Source organism: Marmota monax, unplaced genomic scaffold (genome assembly GCF_021218885.2).
Source record: "Marmota monax isolate L192 unplaced genomic scaffold, Marmota_monax_Labrador192_F-V1.1 WCK01_AAM20220418_F8-fsc00098, whole genome shotgun sequence".
In the NCBI taxonomy this organism is placed as follows: domain Eukaryota; kingdom Metazoa; phylum Chordata; class Mammalia; order Rodentia; family Sciuridae; genus Marmota; species Marmota monax.
Genome location: NW_026694639.1, coordinates 3,626,156 through 3,649,625, shown reverse-complemented (window position 1 = coordinate 3,649,625; position 23,470 = coordinate 3,626,156). Strand labels below are relative to the sequence as shown.

Sequence of the window (23,470 nt, the reverse complement as noted above, 5' to 3'; positions counted from 1 at the left end):
TACAGATTGCAGAATCACATCGGTTACACCTCCACTGATTTACATATTGCCATACTAGTGTCTGTTGTATTCTGCTGCTTTTCCTATCCTCTACTATCCCCCCTCCCCTCCCATCCCCTCCCCTCTTCTCTCTCTACCCCATCTACTGTAATTCATTTCTCCCCCTTGTTTTTTTTTCCCCTTTCCCCTCACTTCCTCTTGTATGTACTTTTGTATAACCCTGAGGGTCTCCTTCCATTTCCATGCAATTTCCCTTCTCTCTCCCTTTCCCTCCCACCTCTCATCCCTGTTTAATGTTAATCTTCTTCTCATGCTCTTCGACCCTACTCTGTTCTTAGTTACTCTCCTTATATCAAAGAAGACATTTGGCATTTGTTTTTTAGGGATTGGCTAGCTTCACTTAGCATAATCTGTTCTAATGCCATCTATTTCCCTGCAAATTCCATGATTTTGTCATTTTTTAATGCAGAGTAATACTCCATTGTGTATAAATGCCACATTTTTTTTATCCATTCGTCTATTGAAGGGCATCTAGGTTGGTTCCACAGTCTTGCTATTGTGAATTGTGCTGCTATGAACATCGATGTAGCAGTGTCCCTGTAGTATGCTCTTTTTAGGTCTTTAGGGAATAGACCGAGAAGGGGAATAGCTGGGTCAAATGGTGGTTCCATTCCCAGCTTTCCAAGAAATCTCCATACTGCTTTCCAAATTGGCTGCACCAATTTGCAGTCCCACCAGCAATGTACAAGTGTACCCTTTTCCCCACATCCTCGCCAGCACTTGTTGTTGTTTGACTTCCTAATGGCTGCCAATCTTAAGGGAGTGAGATGGTATCTTCGGGTGGTTTTGATTTGCATTTCTCTGACTGCTAGAGATGGTGAGCATTTTTTCATGTATTTGTTGATTGATTGTATGTCCTCCTCTGAGAAGTGTCTGTTCAGGTCCTTGGCCCATTTGTTGATTGGTTTATTTGTTATCTTATTGTTTAATTTTTTGAGTTCTTTGTATACTCTGGATATTAGGGCTCTATGCAAATGTCTATTTTTGAACATTTCCTTTTCCAGCTAATCCCAGCCATTATATCATCAAAATCTTCTCTGGCTTTCTTCAATACATATGTGTAAGACAAGAGCTAAAATAAGTAGAAGGAGATGTACATACAGATACATATCTCCTACTAATTCTGAGCTCCTTAAGAGTGAAAGGACCTTGTCTTATTTTGTCTCTAGAGCTAGAAAATTTGCCCTGAAAAGATGCTATTATTCAAATTATAACATTATTATATTTATAATATTTATATTTATAAGTATAAATATAAATATTTATATTTATATTATATTATAATTATAACAATCACACTTGATTATGTGAACAGCAACCATAACATCAACCTCAGTATAAATTGATCGTTCCCCCATATATTAAAGAATAGAATTTACTGTAAAGATAATTAAAAAAAAAAAAAACACCACCACCACCAAGACCTTTGGTGTTAAATTGTAAATTCCCTCTCTTTGTCACTTTATATCATAGATGTGCCTCTTCTCAGCCTCCTACTCTCATTCTAAATTGAGCATTTCAGGGCAGAGTTTCTATAGCAAGGCTGCATTGTTGATTCAGCCAACTGTTTTTAGAAAATCTTAAATCATACCAGTGGTTCTCAAAATGGGGTACAGAGAACCCAATAATGATATGCCAGGGAGTATGAAATATCACTAAATTAATGTGATACAATTTCATTGGGTTTACTTGAAGAGTTGGGGAGAACATGTAATGTGTTAAATGACATGTGAAGTACGCTCACATGAGCTACAGAGTGGAGCACCAAAGGTAGAGGAAACAACTTGAGAGAAATGTCGGTGCTATAGTAGGAGCACGAATATCCTCATCCCTACTTTGTGATAGTATCATGGAAAATTCTGAGAAATGTTAAATAGATACTTCATACTTTGAAAAATCATGTCATAAAATAGGCAATATTAACAACATCTGGGTGGATATAAAATGTATAACCAATAGAAGACATAAACAATACAAGCACATATTACTAAATGTAGAAAACTGGTAAAGGAAATATGAAGCCTATTTTAAAAAGCTCCTTGTCAAAAAAAGATCTCAGTCTATGAAGCCTGAAAGAACATATAAAATATAATAATATATGTCCCTGAGAAATGGAAATGTGAAGGGTGTTTATTTTCTTCTTGGTGTTTTTTCCTAATTTAATTTTATTTTTAAATGTTTACTTAGAACTGCATTGATTTTAATTGGGAAAAATAATAGTATTACTTTATAAAATGAAGCTATAAGGTCATGGTAAGTATAAGAGCTACATATTTTGAGCAATCATTCTTTTACATATTTTTATTTATTTTTTGTGTTTCTGGGTATCTAACCCAGAGTGTGCTAGGTGTTATGGTTTAGATATTAGGTGTCCAAGAGCTCACGTATGAGACAGAGAAAGGACATTCAGCAGTGAAATGATTGGGTTATGAGAGCCTTAGCTCAATCAGTTAATTAATCCCCTGATGGGGATTAACTGAGTGGTAACTGAAGGTGGGTAGGATGTGGCTAGAGGAGGTGGGTGGGTCCCTGGGGGCATGGACTTTGGGGTATATATTCTGTATCTGCTTCCTGGTAATGTCGTGAGCTGCTTCTGTTCACCACAATCTTCTGCCAAAATGTTCAGCGTCACATGAACCTGGAGGAATGAGGCCTGCTATCTATTGACTGAGAACCCTGAAATAACCCCCAAATAAACTTTTCCTCTTCTAATTGTGCTTGTCAGGTCTTTTGGTCACAGCAGTGAAAAAGCTGACTACAACACTAGGCAAACACTCTACCACTGAGCTACATCCCCAGACCAAAATCATTGTCTTAATCTTTCCTTAAATGAAATTATTAGAATTAATATGGGAAGCCAATACATGATGGGTTTATTTTGAATCCTGTATTTTTCTAGTAGTTATTCCAAGTAATAATTACCCATCTTTCTGAAGCTTTGAGGAGTGTGAAAATGGATTACACTTAAGCTCTTTTTACTTGCCAGGGTTCACAGAGGCAGATTAAACCTTATGGACGATTCATCCTTCTAGTAGTTCAGGCATCTGATTGTTCTCTCACTGTGCTCAGATAAAATTCCTTATCCTATGTGAGCATGAGTCTTCTAGCACTAGTTTTACCTTTCCAGAAGGCAGCCAACAAACTCATACATAACTGTTGCAGACTTACAAGAAAGCAGAAATAAGGCAGTTATATATGCCTCAGAAACATTGGTCCATGTTAGTACAAAGTAAAGGTCATGTTCTAGTAATTCTAGATAAATGAAGCATTATTTTTGCATAAAATTTAAAATCGATAAAATTTTAGCAAACTCTCCAAAATTTTTATTTTATTAATTGAAAATGCCCAGAATGGGAAACAGTTTTCCATTGAAACATAGTTGTAAAAAATTCTAACGTCTTGATAATACAGGACCTGTTAAAATTAATGTTTACTGAATAAAGCAAAAGAAGAAAGTATAAAAAGATTTTTTTCCAGTATTCCTTTGTGTGTGCTTATCATTCATCCCTATGGAAACGTGGGCATTTCTATACCATCAAAACTACTTTTTTTGTCCATCTTTCCTTAGTTAACTTAGTCAAGACAAGTTATTTTCATAGAGTCTGCTTTCTTTATGTTAGTTTCCAAGGATGGAAGGTAATTTTCTATTTTTCTTCTGTCATTTAAATAAGGAATATCACATTTGTCCCCAGGATAAAGAAGCATTTCACAGGTTGGTAGGATATTGGATCTTTTAAAACTATGTGGGAGGTTTTCAAGTATTCAAAGCAACAGTGAGTTTTAAACACTTAAAACATACTTACCCAGTTTGGACTAATACAGAGGGAGATGAATACCAAAAGATATAAGTGAAGTGTGAACCACAGGTCGGACTTGATTTGTTTCCATCTAGAACTTTGCTCTTCTGCTGCATTGAATGATGTGTTCCCTCAAATCCCTGTCTGTATCTGTCAGCTTTCTGTCACTATGACTAAAAAAATATCTGACAAACAACTTAAAATAGGAAAGATGTATTTTAGCTCAAGATTTCGGAGGTTTCAATCCTTGCTTGGCTGGCTCCTTGCTGTGGGCCTTGGGTGAGGCAGAACATCATGGAGGAATGGTATGGAAGAGAAAAGTCACTCAGCCAATGGCCAGGGAGCAGATGTCCTTATAAGAAGAGAAGTCATATGGAGAAAGACACGGAGAGCCCCACATGATGAAGGAGGCAGAAACTGACTTAAGGCATCTACAAGCCATGGATGCTCAGCAAAACAGGAAGCTAGAGAAAGGAATGGACCAGTTCTTCCCATGGGCCTTCAGAGAGAGCATGGTCTTGTTGAGGCCTTGAATTCCACCTTCTGGCTACTACACCTATTGTATAATAATCCTTTGTTGTTTTAAGCCATCCGGTTGTGGTGTTTTGCTATAGCTGCCCCAGGACAGTAGTATAACTGGTAACATCGAGGTTTACCTTTTAATCAAGAACTGGGCTTAAATCTTCCTTATATTAGCCTTCTATGCATTTGACCCAATTTTTCTCATTCATGAAGTGATTATTGTCAGGATTTAGGAATATGCCTTTCTTAAACAAGTTGCATAACTATTTGCAATGATTGCAATGAAAAATCATTTTTGAAAAACCTAAAAATAATTCTTATATGACCTAACACATCTAGTCTTCCACAGATTACCAACCTTATTGAAATATGCTGAATCTGATGTTTCCTTACATAAATACAGTAAACACCAAAAGATGCCACTATTTCCTTAAATACGGAGAAGACACCAGTTTGGAAGATTAACATTATGGACAATTTTTTTTCCTCTAGATTCTTTTTGTTGAATGGAAAAAAAATAGATCTTCAGAGAGTGAATACAGATTCAAAAGAAAAGGTTATTATCCTCAGGCATCCTTTTTATCTTGACTTGGTAAATACAAATTGACAGCAAGAAGCAAGATGCCAACAGAATAAAGAATGAAATTCATAGGAATTCAATGGGAATAGAAGCTACAAATTAGGGGTTTTTAAAATACTATCACTGATAAACAACAATAGTTCTCTTCTCATTTTGAATAGAGGGTCTCATTCTTGCATTATATCTTTGGACTTGAACAGAAAAATCCAAGGAACAATTTCAGATCAGGCATAACCTCTTGAGTGCAATTATTTAAAGGCAAAATCTTTGCTAATTATTTCAATGGTTTTATTTTATATGTCTATAAGAGTTCCTGTTATAGGGTAGCAATTCAGTAAATATGTTTTATGAGTAACAAATAAATGTGTTGAATGAATAGGTAAATAAGTGAATGTCATCATCAGTTGAATACACACAGTGCTTCCCTTCCCGCCCACCAGACTGCCAACTCTGATGTTGTTCCGAAACCCTTTATTTGGAAAAGGGAGCAAGAGAGTTAGTCTTGTGAATTGTCCAACACTCTCTATATGGCTATACTGAGTGATTAAAAGACAACAACAACTGGATTCAAATTTTGGGGTCCTGAGTCTAAATCATGACTGTGCCACTAGATACTTCTGCAGTTTGAGAAAACTAATTTAAACTCCTTACATCATGTTTTATCATCAGGGCAATGAAACAGATGGTCTCTTAATCCTCTTCTGATGCTGTCATTTTATGATAATATGGGACTGGACTTGTGGAAGAGGATTAGGAATATAGAAGGAAGGGGCAGAGAATGACTTAGGAAGGGACAGAGGAGGAGGGTGTTCAAGGGGATCTGGCAACCAGGGAAGGCAGGTAAGATAGAAATGTCATTGCAGTTAGAAACAGAAAACCTCTCACTGCTTGGTTCACTTATGAATTTACGTTGGCCATTCATTTAGTTAATATTTGTTGAGAAGCTACCATGTGCTACCCTAGATTTGAATTTGAATTACCCATGTAAGTGTAATGATGGCCCCAGCTCTTCAGGACTCTATAATCTGGGGAAATACTAGGATAACTGTGCATATCTGGAAGTATGAAATGAATTCATAACTCTCTCAGGAATGAGATCTGTGTTTCTTGAAGGATTTCCTTTGGTCTTGGGGCAGCTTCAAGTATACAAAGTAATTCCTTGATCCATGAAAGAACTCTTCTTGAGCAATGTTCAGTGGTACTCAACTGATAAATTGGCTCTCAAGGGAAGGAATCCTGGATTTGCAGCATTTGCCTGTTTCCTTGGTGTGAATACTACCAGTGGGGTTCATTTCAGGTTTCCAGTATGACCTCACTAGAGGTGGAATGTGGGGAAATGCCCATGATGGCTGATGGGCCAGCACAAGCAGGCTGCAGCAAACACAGGTCACAGAAGGTGCTTAGGTTCCCTGTGTGCCCTGTCCCCCAGCTAGACAGTGGAGAGGAGGCTGAGGCTGGGTCAGAGGCAAAGAGTGACACACTGATCTCACCTTATACATTCAGAGCATTGCTAATAAAAGCTATTCCATAGAAGGTTATTCATACCCCTTTTTCTAATTAATAAAACCTCAAAAGTCTCTTGGTTATAAATAACCAATTTTTCAGTGCCTCTCTTTTACTAAACACCCATTTGAAACCAGTTATTTGGTTTCTAAACCCTCCATATCGTCACTTTCAGTCCACTAGTATGTAAGTTTTATAGATTTGACCTTTTTTTCTTCCTTCCCTTGGTTGTATTCTCAAATTCAACTTCATGGCCTTATTATTACTCAGTAGAATCTCTAGAATAAGCTACCTAACTGATTTTTTTCATATATAGCAAGTAAGTCTTCTAATTCCAATTATTTTTTAAGTTCCAGAAGGGTAGACTTCTCAACCTTCTTACTTACCATGATAGCTGAAAGAATGTTTTATACAAGGAACAAAATCTGACTTGGGCTAACTTAAACAAATAGTAAATATATTGGATAGATATTTGAGAACTCCAAAATTCAAAAGTCTGAGAAACCAAGTCAGAAAAATGAGCAGGAAGCAAGTGAGGGTGATGCTATCAGAGAGTCAGATTGGCTGATGCTACTGCCTTTGAATATTTGTGACTGGAACTGGGCTGTCTGCTCCCTTGCCATCACTGTTAGTAATCACTAATTGTCCCTATGTCACTCCCCTAAAGTTGAAAGTGTTAGTTGAATCATACCATGGACCAACCCTAAATCTGTGTCCATGTTTTACTCTCATTAGTTATTCCGTTGTACCTAATTTCCACATCACGCCTCTCTGGATGAAGGCCATTTGTCTTCTCATTTTATCATCATCCAGCTTGTAAATTCTGCAACATTTAGACCGAATCATAACGTTGACCAGCAACAATACAGATTCTATTTATACTCTAATGGCATATGGAGAGAGCAAGCTAATAAAAAATAAAGTGCATAAATTTATGCAAGTTATAAAGAAGAAAAATGCTTTGAGGTTCTCAGTTGCCTACTAAATAAATTTCACATGCTTTAGTGCAACTCCTAACATCTGTCTGTCTCTATCTATACAAATGATCCTCTCGAAGATCATCCCTTCTTCCCCCTTTTTAGTTTTATCCCATTCCCTCACTTTTCCCTGACATTAGTCCTCTTGCTTCTCTGTCTGGGAATGGCCTGCCCTTTATCTCTCCTCTATGTAAATCCTCCTCCGATTTCAAGGGCAGAACAGAAGCTATCTTCTTCAAGATTGATCCTTAATCCTCCCCACAGGAAGCTGCTCTCCATTTCAGATACTATTAGCCTTCAATTTGCAGTTCTCCTATAGTGGATGCTATAGTTTATTTTGCAACATCTGTGGTTTGTTTTCTGCCGTTTTTAGTTCTGCTACAATGAAAAATCCCCATTGTCATTACCCCGTTTTGTTTAGTTCCTTTAGAATTTAACAAGAATGAATGATCTTTGACTTTAAGGTTGGTGGAGAAAAAGATAAATTTCAAGTCAGTATAAAGTAAATATTCATTCTGTACTGCATTGTATATGATAGCAATTTTAGATAAATTATTTAAAATATAGTTCTAATGCCTGCCTCATATTTATAATTTTGATTCAGCTAGTGATTCATAAGATCTTGTTTTAAAATGAGTGGAAATGAATGTATAAAACACTGAAAGAAAATGATTATCAGTCAATCCTGATTCACTTATTGGATTATGGAATATTATGAGGTTTAAAATCATTATTGTGGGTCATGAAGCTCTTACTATTTGTTGGAAGATGAAGTAATTCCTTCTTACTCCTAGAAGAATATTAGATTTGAAGTCAAAAACACAAGAACCATAAAATGGCATTAGAAGCTAATACCACACAGGCTCAAGGGAACAAAACCTTGATTTTCTGCTTGACAATACTTGGAGGAGTTTGCCTGTTATACTAGGAGGTTGTTCTTTCTTGGTTTCCTGCTGATCGTCAGGCTGGAAGGAATTTTGTTAAATTAGGGGAAAGAAATCCAAATGACAGCCATAGAAAAATCACTCCCAGTGTGAACTATACCCCATTTGCCTGGGTGTGACAAGCATCTCATACTAAACCTGAAGATAAAATATAAATCAATATCCCAACTCTTTGTCTTAAAGGCAAATACTTTTATGCCAAAAATTATATTGGCCACATAAGCATATATGTGCACAGACTATATATTTCATATACTATGTAAATGTATATATTATATTTACATGTAACATGTAATATAAGGTATATATAAAGTAAAGCATCAGATGGTAGCTTAATAATTTCTCTACCACGTGGAAATAATTGTCAATTGCTAAATTCTTCTCCATTTTTAAAATTTATCATAACCTTTGCTGACTCTTATGGTCATGCAGAAATGCTCAGCATCCAGGTATTTTATAGGCCAAGTGTATTGGAGAGATCCCAGAGCTTTTCTCAGCCAGGGTGGGGCTGGCCCTGTTTGGCTCTTTTGGGCTAATAGCATCTACTCTTATTAAGATCCCCATTCCCTAAAACACATATGTTGTTGGCTGGAAAGTATCCAGACCTTACAAAAACAAACAAATGTGTTTGTTGCCGAAGAAATAACACAAGAACATGACATTGCTTCACTAAAATATCTGTTTTTATAAAAATATTTTTCCTTTCAAACAGAATAACAAATGACTTCAACAGAATGAACTTTTTTAAAAAAATAACATGTTATTGGAACGTAAGACCATTTTACCAAAAGAGACTGGTTGCTCATAATAGAAATAGGTGGAAATGGGAACAAAAAAGAATCTTTTTTAGCTTGAAGTGGAACTGTGTGTAAATACATGAGTCTTCATTTTTCAGTAATATAAACTTGCTCAAAATAGAAAACATGAGGTTAGATGACTGGGTTTTGTTGAAAATGGGTCCAAAGGAGTGACAAGGATGGGCGTTCTCTGCTAGGCACAGCAGATAATGGTCCAAATTGGAGAGCAATCCAGGGCTTCAAATATCTGGATTGTACTCTAGGATCTTTCTGATTATAATGTAACTAGTGTAATACTGAAGTTTTAGCTTACATCTTCATGTTTGAGCCATTCTGGTCTGACCAACAATCTCCATCATCCCAAAATTTTAATGGGACAACACAATCTGATATGTTCACTTTTAATTGTTTCTATTAGGAAGGCAGAAATTAACTAAAAAAAAAAAAACTGTGTGTGAATGCGTGCATGTATGTTTTAGTAAAATTGCAATCATATAGGATATGTCAAACTTTAGGTTAAGTTAGTTATTCCTGTTCCTCAAAAGTTGAGTTTAGCTATATTTATCTTTGTCCTCAGGGCCAATCCCCTGTTACCTGAAAGCTCTGGTATCACACATCCACTGGTTCTATTTAGTTGGATCAGAAAGTTAATTAAGAAATTATACCTGGAAGGTCTCTGATAGACCATGATAAAACATTCTTTTTTTTTTTTTTTTTGAGAGAGAGAGAGAGAGGGAGAGAGAGAGAGAGAGAAAAAAAAACTTTTTAATATTTATTTTTTAGTTTTTGGTGGACACAACATCTTTATTTTATTTTATGTGGTGCTGAGGATCAAACCCATCACCCAGCGCATGCCAAGAGAGTGTGTTACCGCTTGAGCCACATCCTCAGCCCCTTGATAAAACATTCTAACAGGTATAACAACTGTTCCTAAAGTCCCTGTGAAATGAACACAGTTCTCTCACATATAGATTACCTAAAACCTCTCTAATCCCCTCAATCGTACATGTTTCTGGTACATCATGGAGAAATGGCTTTTTGTTCTTCATTCCCAAACCATCTCTACTAAGAGAAAAATCCATCTAATCATTGATTGGTGTTGAAACACTGGCTCATAATTTCCATCAGCAAAAGCTTTCCCACCCATAGGATTCAAGATAACTTGAGTTTTAGGACTCTTTTTCTTGGCCTTACCTAGTGAGCCAAGAGTATAATGTTCCATCATCTAAAAGATTCATCATTTTCCTCTGGAACTTGAGGATTTTATGGGGGAGAATCTGAGCATGGGTGAGACACAATCACATGTCTGTTCACTGAATACTGACTAAAGACAGTGGACTGAACCCTGTCGGGCCTTGGAGAACCATTTTTTGAGCAGAAGTCTTCCACTGGGAAATATATGCTAAAAGCAATATAAAGGATGCATTAAAAGGAATATATTTAATAATGTTGGTCTTAAAGTTAGAAGTCAAGAGTTCAGATTAGGGGAATTCATTAGCTATGAATTAAAATTCTATTAAATATGGGCCATCAGTGAACAACAACATTAAATTAGGCCAAGTGTGTAACCTGGTACAATGCTGCATGTCAATGAGGCCACACAAATGTAGTCGTGTCCGACCAGGAACCATAGCACCATCTGGAAATGATAAAGCCAGAAAAAATCTGGGATCCACTGGAGGCTTTATGCATTCCAGGCCTCATACAAGAGAGAAATGACAAGCAACCAGCCTAACATTGCAGATTTTTATGTATTTTCCACCTTCACATAAGTTTTAGATTATTTGGGAGGTTATGAAGGCAGAACATTTGTTATGTAACTGATTGTAGTCATTTGCTGCAGTATCACTATATTTGGGTGTCTATAATTATGGCCCCTATTGGTGTAAATAAAAATGAGAATCTTTGGGGACCACTTAATATGTTCTGTTTGTTCAGCTCTTGATTTTCTTCCAAGTCTTCAGCATCTGAGTGTACTGGGGAAAGGAGAAGACTCTGAGAAAAGGGTACCACAACCTCACGTGTGTTACTCAGCTTACAAGAACAACTTAGAGGAGGAAAAGTTTATTTTGGCTCACAGTTTCAGAAGTTCAGATCATGGTTGGCTGACTCCATGTCTCTGAGCGCAAGTGACTCCATTGCTCTGAGCTGCAGAACATCATGGCAGACGGGCATAGTGGAGGGAAGCTGCCCTGCTCATGGAGAAGGAGAATTAGAGAGTTGGGAAAGAGCTTCAGGACAGATGAGCCCTTTCAAGGCACGTTCTAGTGGCCCTCCTTCTCCAGCCACAACCCAGCTGCCCACAGTTACCACCCAGTCAGTCCATTCAAACTAAGATGCACTAAGTAGGTTACAACTCACAGTCCAGTCACTGCACCTCTGAATATTCCTGCATTAGCACAGGGGCTTTTGGGAAACACTTCACATTCAAACCATTACATTGTGTTTTCTCTGTTTTACATTTTTTATTGCCCACAGCCATAATTTATCCCATAAGTTTTCTATAATTAGTGAATAGCTTTATGATTTCAAGTATTCTACCTGTGTATGCACACATCTATGTACATATATTTGCACAAATGCACATTTACACCCACATATATAAATTCACGTATGTTTGTATACATTTAGCATTTCTGTTACCTCTCACCAATCTGCTTGTTTTAGCTTTTGTCTTAGTTAGCTGAGGCTATTCATCTTGAAAATACTTATCATTTTGTATTTGGCATCCGTTCGCAGATACTTATCAGCTATCACATTGGTTCTCACTTCTGGAAATTTCAGTTTCTTTTACTTTGTCTCTGCCATCTGGCTTTTGACTTGCTGGTCATGCACAGCCTTCTGAGGAGACAAGCAAGCCCTTTTGGCCCACACATCCCATGTGCTGTCCACAGGTCTTTACATGTACCAGGACTCCATTTCCTATATTCAAATTGAAGGTCACATTCCATCTTTCAGGGAAAATATAAGCTATTAGATATATGGCAATGAAATAAGAGCATCAAAATGATTCTATTTTGGCTCCCCAGGAGAGATATTTTAAAAATTTAATAAAATAATATTATAAACTCTGTGAAAGGCCCTCATGGAAATATAGACAAAATCACAATTCAAAATAAACTGGACCCAAGAATTCTTATACAGCTCAAAATATTATAATCTTCTCTGCCCCATTGTTTTTTGTGATAGTTTTGAATGTTGTTAATAAAATATATGCCAGACACAATTTCCAATTTGTGACTGATACATTAATATACTACACTAAACATTTTTACCGTCTATGTTACCAATCATGGTAATATTTGGCAAGTTTGATTTCTGTTCTTTAATACTAAATTTTTATCTGTATATTATTTTTTTCTTAAAACAGACAAATCAATTTTGCCTTGACTAAAGATATTAATCATAAATATAAAAATCTATTAGATTACCTTTGGGCACATTAGGCTTTTAATGAATTTATATGAAATTCATGAGAATGTTTCATTGATTTTCACTGTAAGTTAATAGTAGAAAATAATTTTGCATGCTACAAGAAATATATTTTCATTGCCATCTAAATATAAGTGAACAAGGAAACTTAGCATTCTGTGGAAAAACAAAGAACTACTGTGTCAGGGATAGGAACTATCTTCCTAGGACAAAACCAAATGAAATGTAGGTAGCATATGTAAAACTCCATACAACTTCTGAAACAATTTGTAAAGTTCATAAGCATCAATATAAAATGAATGATCACTCTAATTACTAACTCATAGATTGACATTCAAATACAGCAGGTAAGTCGTCTTTTTAAAGATCTTTCCAGTTTCTGTTTTGCTGATCGGCCCTTTTACAACAGTGGTTTATTAAATCAACAGAATGGGTCAATTAGTCAATACATTCTGTACTTCATCTATTTTTGCTTAAGTCCATATTAGTTCTCAAGGAAAGTAAAATTAATATTTAAACCATTGATTTATTATTCATCGATGTAGGAAATATTTATTAAACACATGCCTAATGTCACTAATTCTATTGGGTATTGAGATACTACTATGTTCTCATATAGGGGTAAAAACATGCCCAACTCTAATTTGGAGTGTCTTGGTTCTGTGTGAGATCTGAGCTTTGATCAGGTAAAAACCTGGCAAATTGCTATTGTAATGATTCAGTTGAAATTCTTGAAGGCACTCTGTTCCTTTGAAAATTGGATTTTTCTGTTGTTTTAGAATCCTTTTTCTCAAACTAATTTGCACAGTACTACCCTGAACTCTAAAGCAGCATTACCTAACTCATTTCTTGCTGAAACATATAATGTCTGATTGTCATATGCTTTCCACACCACCTGTGCAATTCACCCCATAGAGTAGTGCCTTATATGCACTTTCCAGATAATAGCTATAAATCTGGACCATTGTTCTCCACCAAAGGAAGGATATTTATAGGATACAAGTGAGTAAGGGAAACTTTATTGTTGGTATAGCCTTGAATCATCTCCAGTATAAAAAAATGAATCAATCACAAACTATAGATAAAATATATTTTATTATTGATTCTAACTCACTTGAAACTTGTGATCCTCTTTTTGAGAAACATTCCCCTAAAGCATACAAACTAAGTTTTCATAGAAGTCTTTTTTTTCTTCCTGCCCCTAGCATTGTTTCTATATCTTACTCATGATTGGATGTAGCTTGGGAAAGGTGGACTTAAAACAAAACAAAAAACAAAATACCCTTAAGGTACCTAATGAATCCTGGTGTCAAAATGAATTAACATTTTTGGACTGTCTTTCTTCTCATCTTTCTTCTCCATCACAATCACTAGCAAAAATACTATTTTTTTTTATTACTTTCCTTTATCCTTCTAGTTTAACTGTATTCTTTGAGGTATAAAGGGACTATCATCACAAACCTGATGTACATTTCAGTATCACCCTGAGCTTGTTACACTCTTTCATATAGTAACCAGCTCATATGATGAACAATAACACACATTTTCAAGTCAGCTAACTATAGGTAAGCCTGATCTGACACCACTTCTCTGTAAAGTCACTGGCTTTGCCTCGGTACCATTGGTTTTCAGTGGCCTGTCTAAGCCACTTGTTGGGCATGGCAAGAGAGGACTAATGTACTTCATCAACATACAATGCATTTATCAAGATATTGTGCATTTAAAATGTTGTGTGTTTTAAAATGTCTGCCTTTTAAAACAGATTTATAGAGATTACAACATAGAAATTTTAAGAGTGAAGCGTCGAACATGAATTACAGATTGTCATATAGGTTCTAAGTGATATTAGTGTCTGTATATACTAGTATCTATCTATCTATCTATCTATCTATCTATATATATATATATATATATATAAAGGGTGTGGAGAGATATACATGTATATTTTATGTATACACATATAAATATATATATATATATATGTTATATGTATATTCTATGTATACACATATAAGTATATATGTTACATGTATATTATATGTATATAAGTGTATATATATATATATGTTATATATACTTTCATGTATTATACAATTTTTAGATTCATAGCATAATTAAGTAGAAAACAGAAATTTCCCTCACACATACACACAGCCTCCACAAATTTATTTACCCATACCAAGATGGTACATTTATTATATTAAATAGAGGTGAACCTGCCCTACACATCATTATTACCCAAAGTCTATGGTTTACATTAGACTTCACTCTTGATGTTGACAGTTCTATAGATTTTTGACAAATATATGATGACACATATAGAACAGTTTCCTACACAATAGTTTCATGGAGAATGAACCATTCATATGGTTTATAGAGGAGAATAGTTTAGAATGATTCATATAGAATAGCTTTACTACTGTGAAAACCTGTGCTCTTCCTCCTTATTCATCCTCACCTGTCCTCTCACCTCCACCCCAACTTCTAGCAGCAACTGACCTCTTTAATCCTACAGTCTTCTCTGGAATGTCATGGAGTTGGAATCATACAATACGTAGCCTTGTCAGATTGTCTTCTTTCACTTAGTAATATGAATTTAAGGCAGTGCTGAGATTTTTCAGTTTATAGAAAGAAAATTATTAATATTATTCCTATTTTACAGAGTTAAGTGAGAGATGTTACCTTTAATGATTAGCTCTCTCCATAGATGGCACCTAAGAATAAATCCATTAAAATTACAATTTTAGGGAAGCTTTTTTCATTGTCAGAGTGTGTCACACAGCAGGCTGTACTCAAATCAAAAGACAAGCATAGTACATTTTCCAGGAGTTTTAGTTTTATTGCAATACTGGAGAAATCCATTTATACTGAAAATGTATATATGTAGCATAATGCAAAATTCTCATTTGGATAAAACAAAAGACTCGGATGAAATATTGAGCTAATGGGGAATTGTTTCTAGCTCGGAACCTGCCTAGACTCCCTTTAGGAGTGAAACATTTATGTTCCTCAAATATCAGAAATATTTCAATGGAAAATTTGAGAAGCAATTCAGAGGGGATGTAATTTAAAACAAGATGCATTTGAAGACTAGATAGTGCCTTAGATCAGGTTCTCTGGGAAGCCAACTCTGAGGCAAATTCCTTCATACAGACTGCAGTGGAAATTCTTTCAGGAGCATCCCCTGCAAAGGAGAAAAGGAAACAGAATGTGTGGGGCGTGGGGTGGAGGATGTTGAGCCATGATGCAGGTGCACGGTGGCCTCTGCCAGTGCTGTGGGGAGCTCCGAAGCTGATTTGTCACTTGGTAGAGGCCTCATGTTGAAACATAGGGCCTGAGCCATCTTCTCCCCACTTCACAAGTCAATGAATAAAGCCGTTCTTTGGAGGGTGTATAACTTTGGAGAGCAGTGCCTGGAACTGGACTAACTGTGAGCTGTCACCTGGCAGCTTTCCCAGCAAGTGGGGGAAGTACACCTTGATCTTAAACCGCTAACCTGAAGAGCACAAGACAGGATCAAGTGTAGGCTGTACAAGCCTACTGTCTTCCTTGAAAAGAAAGACCTGGAACAAATAGTTCTGAGTATATTTTAAGAAAAATAATTATGGAGTTTAATGCAATTTATATTTCTAAATAAAGGAGAATTTTATATTTACATCTCTGATATAAGGAAAAATATATAATAACACACACACACACACAAACACACACACACACACACACAGACATTCTGAGTAGGTTCTGGGAAGCATAGGAATCTCTTTGTCTTAAAGAAAATTACTCTCCCTGTGGGTTTTTTTGTTTGTTAGTATAGTACCTTAGCTAAGTACTAGGCATATTTCTAAAGTTGGTTCTAGATTTTCATCACATGAAAAAAGTTATTCAACCTTTTCAGCACTGGAGAGTTAACAAAGATGACATTTTAAGGCATTATATATTTTTTGAAAAATATAATTGTCTGCCCTTCCTTAACTGTGAGATTAATCTAATGGAAAGAATGAACAAAAAAAAAACCATTTATTTGATCATGGTTAAATATTAAAAGAAATATACATAAAGGTATAAAATTTAAATCCAATTTACTTTCTATGTTTAAGTTTGGAATTTGTTCATTGGAACACTGCATCTGTATATGCTAACATTATCTCAGACCATGAGATTGGAGCATTATATCATGTCCTACAGTCGTATGATTGCTCCCTTGCTTACATATGACATTTTCCATGAACACAGACACTTGAAACATGGCCACATAGATTTCACATGCATGACTTTGACCATAACATCAGAGACTAACTATAGTCTAGATATGTATTCACTGATGGGTGAGTAGGGAGGAAAAGGAACTCTCAAATCTCATTTTTAAAATAAATTCACCACACCATCTTTCAGTATAAGACAAACTATTCTGATAAAATCCACACATAAAAGTAGCTTCAAATGTCCAGCAAACAAACTGTTCCTGAACTGGTCCCCATTGTTGTGTGGCTCTATTTTTTTCATTTTTTCTCTAGAGTCACAAGTTCACCAATAATTAGTACAAAAACAACACAAAGTTTAATAACAGCCTCAGGATCAATGTTTCAATAAATTAGCAATAATCCTTCATATTTCTATACATTCACTGACCTCAAGAAACATCAACTAGTCAATATGAAGAGCAACACTCTTGGTTCATGATTAAATTTAACTTAGTGTAGACTCAATATTTTGCCACAAAAATAATCTGTGCAATGAAAGATTACAAAAGTAGCACTGAGTTTTTGGCTGCTTAATTTTGTGGACTTAATATCCGTAGGTGTAAAATGGATTTAAACCAGATTACCTTCAAGATCTCTTCTAGTGTAATATTTTAGATTGAACTGTGATTTTATCTCTATGTTAGATATGACAATACATGGCCTTTGGGCAGGAATCAAGATCTGAGCAAAATCCACTGTGATAGAACCATGGCAAACTGCAACTTCTGTGACTCTATCCTGGACAGAGTCTCAGGAACTAGATTCTCCAGGTGCAGGCATTAACAGACAGTGAATAAACCCTATATGGATATAATAACAATACCCTTAAATTCTAAAATTATAAGTGTACCTTTCCAAAATACCTAATTTACTGTGAAAAAAAAATGTCTTTCCTGGGATATCTGATTTCATGGTCAAATTCAAGTACTCAGAATAAAAATTTCTTCTGTAATTTAAAAGTCTCCATTTCCTTGTCAACCATTCCCTTTTAAAAAATGTTGCTGGTAAGATTAAGATAAGGCATACTCTCTAATCTCTTTTGCATAGAGTAGGGATCATTTTCCTAACTGGATATTAATTGACTTGAATTACCTAAATGTTTCATATTTATACAAAAATAAATATATCCTGAAAGTTTTTAATACTGGACCTCAAGAAAACTGTCTTAATGTCAACATGACTTGACTTGCTCTCTTCTTAGGTCCCGTCACAATACAGCCATCACTCTGTGAAACTGATCAGTTTGCATGTATCTACACACTCCAGTGTGTCCCTATCTCCATGAAGTGTGATGGACAGGAAGATTGCCTAGACGGATCTGATGAAATGGACTGTCCTCTCAGACCCTCTCAGCCATGTGGCAACATGGAGTTCCAGTGCTCTGCAGACCAGTGTATCCCATCCCTCCTGCTATGTGATGGAGTGCCGGACTGTCACTTTAATGAAGATGAATCCAGCTGCTGTGAGTTATTTTCACTAACTCAGTGTGTCAGGGAAGAAATGCCATTTTGAAATGATAGAGAGAGTCTGACAGATGAAACAAAGTTCTCCAGAGTCGTACCATGATCCTATCATCAATAATGTAGTTTTCTAATGTTATCTTCCTAAAGAAAGAATGTGGGTCTTGCTTACCATTTATGGCAGTGCTCTGTAGTTATTAGCAATTTCTGTTACAATTCTTATTTCCTTTGTATCTAGGTCATTCTAATAGAGAATGGATATATATATATATATATATATATATATATATATATATATATATATACACACACACACACACACATATATATATATATACACATATATATATTTATGTAATACTTTATAATATATATAATATATATTTTATCTTTTAAAAACACGTATAGAAATGGTTCTAAAAGTATAATTATAATTTCTTCTCACCTTAAAAATTCAGGATGGCTCAAATCAAGGGCTATAGATAAATATTGACTTTAATGGACACATATAAGTAAGGGCTGGGTCTGGACCTGGGTAGAAATTATGTTGCTGAGAGTTCAGTAAATCCTAAGGATATGAACTACCCATGTGAGCTTGGAAAGGAAATTGAAAGCTGCCAATTTCAGTTTCATCATCCATGTCATGGGGTCAGTAATACCTAATTTAGAAAACTCTGAGAATTTGAGCAAATGCATGTGACAACTCAAGCCCTGTGTTGACCTTCCATCTTTTATTATACTTAGCCCATGTCACATAGAGAAGGAAGAATGTTAGTTAAGAAGTAATCACATACTTCTACAGATGAGGACCTAATCATAGTGAGGTCCAAAAAACATTAACATTTTATTTAATTGTTTGTTTGCTTGCTTATTTTTTGTATTTTATTATATTCTTTTGGCAAGGGCTACAGTGATAAAGGTCCATAAAGCATGTTAATGACCCTACACTTTATAATAGTAAAAATCAGTTTGGGATGTCATAATAAGAGGGAAGCAGGAAGAGAAATAAAAGTCTATTTCAGTGTCCTGATTAGTGTGCACATTTGGAATTCTGATGACTATTGGAAAAGGAGTAAAAATAAATGAAAGAAAAGGGAGACAGCCTTTGGATGTTTAGACTTTAACCTTAAGTCTATGAAATGTTTTTCTTGGTTTAGGCTTGGAGATTTGTGGTGTGCCTCCCTGTTTTTTCTCACTTGTATATTCTCTTTGTGATGAAGACAGCTTGTCAGGTCTTGTAATATTTTCTTAGAGATAAGGTAAGCAAATGGAGGTGAATCAAAAGGAGAAACCGAGCCAAATTACTCCTCCCTGTTCCCCTCAGGGCTGTAATGTGATTTGGCTTGGCATAAATCATATTAAGTTCCATCGGGGCGTACATAGCTCAGTTGGTACAGTGCTTTGTGTACAAGGGAAGTTCTGTGTCCTTGTAATTTTAGGCATTCGTTACAAAGGTGGAGTTTGACTTGTCAGTCACATAAACTTCTGTTCCTAAAGGGAAATAAGTTCATGTTCATGTTAGGAATAGATTAGTGTTAGTGAGCTTTTCATTCATGTAACCAAAATATCTGGCATAAACAACTTAATAGAGGAAAGGTTTGTTTTGGCTCCTAGTTTCAGAGATTTCACTCAGTGGTTATCACTTCTCTTCCTCTGGGCCTGTGGGGAGTCAGATCCTCATGGCAGAAGGTTGTGGCAGAGGATAGCTGCTCAGTTCAAGGCAGCCAGGAAGCAGGGGGTGGAAAGGGAGACAGAGTTGGTGAAAGAGGCTAGGGACAAGATACTAGACCCCAAGGCTACATCCTTAATGACCTTTGTCCTCCTACCAGTTCCCACCTGCCTACAGTTACCACCATTTAAATTATGGATCCATCAAATGGATTAATACACAGAAAATAAAGACATTGCTTTTCTTTTTCTTTCTTTCTTCCTTTTTTTTACATATAGTGTGTGCCTTTTTCATGCTTTTTATAAATAGTATAAAAGTCAAAGTGATCTTCTTACACCTGCTGTTTTTCAAGTGTTTTAGAGTCCTCACTAATTATTACCTTATAGTTCCATCTGTGGACACTTCTACGTCACCTTCCACACATGAGCTTTTGTGGGGCATTCCAGATGTAAACTTAACAACTAAAGCAAAACTCTACAGCAGAATTACAGAATAAAGCATTGAATGATGGCAATTCATCAAACATTTGAAGGCATAATAGTTTATTTCTGTCTCCCCTATTGATTTAGAATGACATTTTGTAAACTCACATTTATTCATCCATTTATGATACAGATGAATATGGCACTGTCCCAGGTCAGGTTGTAGATGCTTTTTACATCACTGAAGTAGACAGTAAGTTAAAAGTGCGAACATTTAAGTTCTATGACAGGGATAAACACAATGTGCTATAGAACATATAGTACACTTCCCAACTATGGTGCTGCAGTCTATAAATTAAAAAAAAAAATAACTTCAGAGAAAAACTTGGAAAGACAAGTAGTCACTAAATAAGTAAAACGAAGATGTTCGACTTAAGTGAGGAATGTTTCAAAAGAGAAAATAAGTCATGTGAGTGAAGTATATTTTTTATTGCTAGAGTTGAGTCAGTGGTGAGAAACATAGAATTCTGGAGGGATAAGCTGACACCAGATCGCGAAGAGCCCTCATCCATCACACCCATGTTGCACAACAATTTTTATGCAATATATAGAGTGGATTAGAGGGGGAAAAGGAGACTGGAAACATGTTTGGAAATGGATATATGGAGCTCAGGATATATATATATATATATATATATAAATACATGGCCATCAGCATATGGTGATTGAAGCTGTGTGTGCAAATGGAATAAAATATGGCAGACAGAATCTAAGGGAATGTCTAAGGGACAATTAAGAACAAACAAATTTTGAAAGACACTGAGAAGATATGGTTGTTGAGGCAGAAAAATTTTACCTCTGTCCTCTTAGGGTCCCAGATGGGTCCAGTGCTTGAATTGACATTAGATACATGAAAAAGAGAAAGGCAAAGTGTTAAGCACCCATGAAGAAATGAAGACCCAAAGAAGCAGTTAGGAGTATGTGTATACCAGAGTGAACAAAGAATGGTAAACTGAAAATGTGACTCAATTAGTGGGGAGGCTTGAAAGGTAGGAGGTGTTCGGAAAAGGTCTGTACAGCATTTTCTTGGTCTCAACTTCTTGTCCTTGAAAATAAGGACACTGCTTTACTTTTTCTTTTTTTCTTCCTTTTTTTTCATATAGAGCATGCCTTTTTCATGCTTTTTAGAAATAGTAAAAAAAAAAAAAAAGTCAAAGTGATCTTCTTACACCTGCTGTTTTTCAAGTGTTTTTAACTTAAATGGTTGACATGCCACAATAGCGTATTTTAATCCATTTGTTGTCATAGATACAGGTGGAGCATCAGAAAAAAGTAATGATCTTAAATCAAAGGTATTCATTAGAGAGTATTTATTAGTTGGAATGTCTCTGAGAGATAAAATAAAATTAGGCCTAAGTATATAAAAATTAGGAAAAGCGTGATTCCTAAGGATCTTGAGAGAGAATCTTCTGTGGATAAGAGGGCAGTGTTCTACAATTAATCTTTTTGAAGAGCAAATGGGAAATGACAAGAAAAGAAATCAGACAACTCCTCAGAAGTTGGCTGTGGAGTGGGACATAGGATAAAAGAATAAGTTTAGTACTCGGGTTGTAGCACAGTGGTAGAGTGCTTGCCTCACACACGTGAGGCCCTGGGTTCAATCCTCAGAATCACATAAAAAGTAAATAAAATAAAAATAAAGATATTGTGTCTATCTACAACTAAAACCTGTTTTTAAAGAATACATTTATTTTATTTAAGTGCTTTGCACATAATTTTAGATAGGAAAATCAGAAATCCTTATATTCTTGCAAAAATAAACTTTCTAGTGATCAGAATGTTAAATTAATTCCTATTTTATATTTTCTTACCATTGAAAACATCCTCTTTTTTATATAAACTGAAGTGATAGTTCTTCTATTGAAATAAATTCCCTTTCTCAAAAAAATATTTAAAAAAATAAACACAGTTAAATCATAGGGAACAACAACACAAAGGTAGGGACACTCTTTTTCTCTGGTACTCCTCTGATAGCAATCTTTGTCAGGAAGAGATTAGGATTTCATCAGGTGTTTTTTTTTTTTTTTTTAATTTTTTTTAGTCGTAGATGGACACAGTCTCTTTATTTATTTATTTTTATATGATGTCGAGGATCAAACCCAGTGCCTCACACATGCAAGACAAATGCTCTACCACTGAGCTACAACCCCAGCCCTCTTCAGGTGTTTTTATTACTCAATATCCTGGGAAGAAATAGGTGGTCCATTGATACTGCACAAGTCGAGACTATATTAAGAAGGTTCATGACATTTGGTACAAATGGAAATCCGTATGTAGCAAAATGAAATTAAACCCCTATCTCTCACCATGCCCCAAATTGTTAATTGTCATTACATCAAAGAATATGAGAGGATGGAACTCAAATTGGATCAAGGACCTAGGAATTAGACCAGAGACCCTACACCTAAAAGAAAAAAAACTAAAACCAAATTTTCATCATGTTGGATTAGGCCCCAACTTCCTTTCTTTTTTTTTTTTTTTTTAGATATCTTTTAGTTGTAGATGGACACAATATCTATCTATCTATCTATCTATCTATCTATTTTTATGTGGTGCTGAGAATCAAACCCAGTACCTCACACATGCAAGGCAAGCACTCTACCACTGAGCTACATATGGCCCCACCCCTAGGCCCTGACTTCCTTAACAAGACTCATAAAGTGCAAGAAGTAAAATTAAGAATGGGATGGATACAAACTAAAAAGTTTGTTCTGAGCAAAAGAAAAAAAGTCAGGAGGTGAAGAGAGAGCCTACAGTATGAGAGCAAATTTTTACCATACGCACAAAGATAGAGCACTAATCTCCAGGATTTATAAAGAACTCAAAAAACTTAACACCGAAAAAATAAACAACCCAGTCAGTAAATGGGCTAAGGAGATGAACAGACACTTGTCAGAAGAATATATAGAATCGATCAACAAATATATTAAAAATGTTCAACATCTCTAGTAATTAGAGAAATGCAAATCAAAACTATTCTAAGATTTCATCTCACCCCAGTCAGAA

General features: G+C 35.6%; 1 protein-coding gene across 1 annotated transcript in view; it reads left to right on the top strand.

Moving 5' to 3' along the window:
* Positions 1-23,470, top strand: part of Malrd1 (MAM and LDL receptor class A domain containing 1) — a 670,952-nt gene that overhangs the window by 530,408 nt on the left and 117,074 nt on the right. Inside the window, exon 34 of the mRNA XM_046423053.1 lies at positions 18,055-18,315. Coding sequence (XP_046279009.1) covers positions 18,055-18,315 — 261 coding nt within the window. The remainder of the gene's footprint in view (positions 1-18,054; positions 18,316-23,470) is intronic.